Here is a 5,112-nt window from a genome sequence, read left to right as displayed (position 1 = left end):
CACAACACGTACAATATAGTTGTGACCAGCTGAGTTTAAAGTTTAGTTACTATGAAATTGTCTAAACAAAAAAGTCGTAGGTAGACCTAAAAGAGGTGTGTAAAAGTAACAATACGAGAAGTGATCTTCGTTATACGTCATCTCTCTTTGAAGACAACCTTACGAGTGACAAGATTATGGGTGCAAATGAGCCGAGCTGCTCGCGAGCTACTCGAGATCGGCTCGTTAAAAAGCTCGATCGAGTCGAGCTTAATCAAGCCCAAGCCCGACCTCGAGCCTAAAAAATAAGCTCATTTAATAAACGACCCGAGCCCGAGCTTCACTTATCGAGCTCAAGCCGGCTCGCGAGCCTAAACGAGCCTGCCATTTATATAATTTTTTTTAAAATATATATTTAATAATTATTAAAATATATATATAATGTTATGAAAAAAATATATAAATAATTATAAATATATAAAAAATAATTTTTTAAATAGTAAACAAGCCGAGCCCGGCTTCACTTTTCGAGCTCAAGCTGGCTCGAAATGAGCCTATCATTTATATAACTTTTTAAAAATATATATTTAATAACTATTGATTAATATATATAATGTTATGAAAAAAACATATAAATAATTATAATTATATAAACAATAACTGATAAATAGTAAACAAGCCGAGCCCAAGCCGAGCTCGAGCTTCAAAATCCATTCACGAGCCGAGCTCAAGCTTTGAAAATAGAGCTTGAAACAAGCCGAGCTCGAGCTCTGTGTAAGTTAAACGAGTCAAGCTCGACTCTCGAGCCTAGTCGAGCTCATCTCGTCTCGTTTGCACCCCTAGACAAGATCAAGGCAACAATATCCACAATGATTTGTGAAAGGATCTAAAAACGCAAGCAATTAATTCAAAATCACTGATAATATTCATATATATATATATATGCTCATAATAAAAACCATCCAACACTATGTTACTAAGTGTCTATAAGTCTTTCATCATCAACATTCACATCACCATCCTTCAAAGGACACACTAGATAAAAACTACGCGAAAGTTAGATCAAATACGAAATCATCAAACAGAAGAACCACGATCGACGCCACCAATTTCCTTAGTGTCTTTGCTGAAAAGCGTCCGAGCCACTTTCTTGTTTGAATCTTTGTCACCGGACTCATTATTCTTACCTTTAAGTTTCTTGATATCCTTCATAAAAAGGTCGAACTCTCCAGTTTCCAATGCGTCTTCAAACCGTGCCTTTAAAATGACACACTCGTCCGTACAATGACCAAAATCCTCATGGTATTCACAGTACTCGTTGGGGTCATACTTACAATCGTCGGTATCAATGCACCCGTTGGGGTTATGCCTCACCTTTTTTGTTGGGCGGTGCGATGACTCATCAGCTGTCTTGCGTGCCTTCTTTCCCCTAACGAACCCTTTGACTCGATTTATCATGTCTTTGAATGTTTTTGGGATGTTTTCATGTAGTTTCTCGACAAGCTCATCGTTGCGTACGCCATGAATAAAACCCGATATTTTCATCGAGTCATTGGCTCGTGGGATCTGCGAGGTTTCTTTGGTGAACCGGAACAGGAAGTCTTCAACGGTTTCAGTGTCCTCTCTCTTGATATAGTGAATATCAATAGGATTTTTTGCATATACCAGGCCTACATGTCAGTATGTCACAATTATCAAGAAACCGAAAAAACCGATTCGAATCCGGAAAAACCGAAAAATTTAAACCAAAAAAATCGAACCGAAACAAAAACTGACGGTTAGGTTTTTTGTTTTTGTAAAAACCGAACTAACGGTTCGGTTTTGCTTTTTCATGTAATTAAAACCGAAAAAACCAAACCGAACCGAATTCCTAAATTTTTGTTTTTTATATTTTATATTAAGTAATTTATAAGAATTTAATAAATATTTAACTCAAATATTTTTGGTCAAATGTATAATAGTCTATAATTTTACAATTAACAAAATTATTTATACCTAAATTCATTAAGTTTTGGCAAAAAAATTTCGGCTTAAAAATTTCATGCTCAAATGGCAAAAACCGAAAAAACCGAAACCAAAACGAAAGCCGAAAAACCAAAACCGAAACTGAACGGTTTCAAAAACTCCAAAAACCAAGTTTTGGTTTTTATTTTGGTTTTAGCCTAAAACCGCACCGAACCGCACCACGCACACCCCTAATTATCAGTATATAATATTTTATTAACTGAATAAGATACTATAAGAGAAGATGTAATAATACCTGATAAGTCTTCTTTGCCAACAAAGTGAAAAATATTATTAATAACAGTGCAATCTTTATCTTGTTGAGCTAGAGAAAACATCTCAATAAAGTTCCTCCAGCCACTGAAGTTATCAGATTTGACTGAACCAGACACCACCACATTAATACCTTCATTCCATGGCCCAACAGAGTTTATGGTCTTGATTTTAATCTCACTAAAGTTTAATTTCTCAACAAGTTCATGGATTTGCTGCAATAAAAATATAAATAAATAAATAAATAAATAAAGTAAAAACGGCAGTAAAGATAGGCCCGATACCCGTCAGGCATAAGGTAGGAGTGAGCAAAAACCGAACCATAACCGAAAACTGAATGTTAACCAAAATTAACCAGAACCGAACAAAACCGACGGTTATGGTTACGGTTAATGTGTCTCCGTTAACCGACTTTAACCGAAACCGAACCGAACCTTGTATGTATTTATCCAAATTTTATACCCCTGTTTCTAATTTTTATACATCTATTTCCATCGTTTACACCATAAACGAACCAATTACAACTAGAAGAAAAAAATGAAGCACAAAATATGCATTTGACAACAAACTGAAGTTAACCGAAACCGACCCAAAACCAGCGATTAACCAGGCATTCAGTTTGGTTAACCCCCATAACCGAACCGAACGGACTTTGCAGACCCCGATAATAGGGTATACCCATTAATTTGTTGGAAATTATCAGTTGGAAAAATTATTATATTGCCCAATGAAAATATAAACTATAAAAACTAAAAAAAAGTAAATATAAACTTGTAAAAACATTTACTTTACAAGTATGGTTTGGATAAATGGGTATGCATATTTCAGGGTAATCGAGCCTAGTAGCAAACATGTCCCATGCCCGCAAAACTTTTTAAATCTATGTTATACCATAATGCTCGGCTCGTTTCGAGCTCTTTTTCTAAGGCTCGAGCTCGGCTTGTGAGTTGTTTTTTAAGTTCAGACTCGGCTTGTTTATTATTATTAATTTTTATATGTTTTGAAAAAAAAACCTTTGACGAGTCTAACCTCGGTTCGAGCTCGTGTAGTACCTTAAACGAGCTAACGCTAAGCTCAAGCTCGGTTATGGAATGGGAAATAATGAATAGAAGTCCAACAGAGGAAAAACTTATAAATTCACAAGGCTCGTTAACAAGGCCGTCTCCGAGAATCATGAAATCTTTTTAGGCGGAAAGCGGAAAAAAAAAATAGGGCCTTAATGAGTTGAGTATTTGCATATAAAGTATAAACATTAAGAATACACATCTTTTTTCAAAAATATATATAAAAAATATGAATATTTTTAAAAAAATAATCCCCGGCCCATCAGGGTGTCGGGTCGGGGTCGGTTGACCAACCGGTCGTGGCGCCCTGCTCGTTAAAGCTAGACGAGCCAAAACGAGCTTCCCATGCAAGGCTCGAGCTTGGAATCAACAACTAAATAAGTTTTATTTAAGTCACAGCTCACAGGCTCAACTTTTTATCGATCCGAGCTCAAGTAGTAGCTCGCAAGCAGCTTGGTTCATTAAAACTAAAATAAAATAAAAAACAGTGTTTATATATTTTTAGTGTGGGTCACCTCAAAACACCTTTTTCTTCTTGATACAATTATATAAACTAAAAACAAATTTTAATTTCACTAGGGCAAAATGAGTTCAAGTCAAGTGTACAAACTACAAAAGTTGAAAATAATAATAATAATTATTATTTTACTCACAGACATAGCAGAAGCAGTAACAGTAGATTCACCATCAACTCGAATCATAGTGCTGCAACCGCTGTAATAATGCTTCACAAACTCAGGCTGATGCCGAAGCACATCATAGTATTGTTGAACAAACCTCGAACCAACCTAACAATAATAAATCAAATGTTTTATAGATTAATAATTAAACGATCGAGCAGAAAAGAAAAAGAATTAATATTAATATTAATAATAATACCTGTGAAGCGAAAGATGAGTAGGAATGGGGCATTATTACAGCCCGATTAAAACCCTAATTTGTTAAACCCTAACAATTTAATGACATGTGGTTACAGCTTATTATTATTAATATTATTATGAGAAAGGTGAAATGGAATGAGGTGGATGAATACGGTGACGGTATAAATATATTTTTATTTCTTTAGACCACAAACTGTTTAGATTTTACCAAAACTTTAGAATATTTTATATTTTGTTAGGGTTGTCGTTTTTATTTGAAATTTAAACCGATATAATTTGAACCTGAACTCAAACTAAGCCAACTTAAAACCCGAGAAGAAGTAACTTGGGTTGGTTTTTGGTATGATTTCTAGGTTTCGAGTTAACCCAAAAAAACTCGAATTACTATTTGTTTAAAGATATCATATTGTATTTAGAACACACGTGTTCATATTCCACATATTATGGTTTTTCGACTATTTATTGTTTATATATATTTTATGAGTAATATAAACCGTAATAGAAGAATAAAATGTTGCTTTACCGGGTTAGTTTTATTTATAATTTGATTTTTTTTTCTTAGATACCCGAAACCCAATTAACCCAACCCAAAAAAATCTGAACCCAAATAACCTGAACCTGAAAATGCCGTGAAAGATTTGGATTTGGTTTCGGGTCTAAAATTAAAAGTTTGAAACCCAAAGAATCCCTAGTTTATAATCAAATTTTAAAAATATTTAAATATAGCATAAAGTATAAATACTATATTAAATTAAGTAAATGTAGAACTTATCAATATATTATATAAAACAAGTTCAACCTATCGAATATAATCAACCACAAGTTTGATTTTTGCTTCAGTCTTCAAAACTTCAAAACACATGAATATGTTGGTCTTTAGATTTTTTGGGCTGATGTAGATTATGATTGTG

At 33.9% G+C, this 5,112-nt stretch overlaps 1 protein-coding gene across 1 annotated transcript; it reads right to left on the bottom strand.

Annotated features, from left to right (window-relative positions):
• Window positions 1-797: 797 nt before the first annotated feature.
• LOC143594382 (uncharacterized) lies at window positions 798-4,332 on the bottom strand. The gene is made up of 4 exons (XM_077073708.1): window positions 4,200-4,332; window positions 3,974-4,108; window positions 2,240-2,471; window positions 798-1,649 (listed from the first exon to the last, which is right to left on the bottom strand). The coding sequence occupies exons 1-4, from the start codon at window positions 4,230-4,232 to the stop codon at window positions 1,057-1,059; spliced, it is 993 nt and encodes a 330-aa protein (XP_076929823.1). The 5' UTR covers window positions 4,233-4,332; the 3' UTR covers window positions 798-1,056.
• Window positions 4,333-5,112: the final 780 nt, after the last annotated feature.

The sequence above is a fragment of the Bidens hawaiensis genome, unplaced genomic scaffold (assembly GCF_021521415.1).
Source record: "Bidens hawaiensis isolate Kalapana, Puna unplaced genomic scaffold, B.hawaiensis_p1.1 tig00043566_1, whole genome shotgun sequence".
In the NCBI taxonomy this organism is placed as follows: domain Eukaryota; kingdom Viridiplantae; phylum Streptophyta; class Magnoliopsida; order Asterales; family Asteraceae; genus Bidens; species Bidens hawaiensis.
The sequence above is the reverse complement of the archived record's forward strand: the minus strand, read 5'-3'. Positions and strand labels throughout refer to the sequence as shown.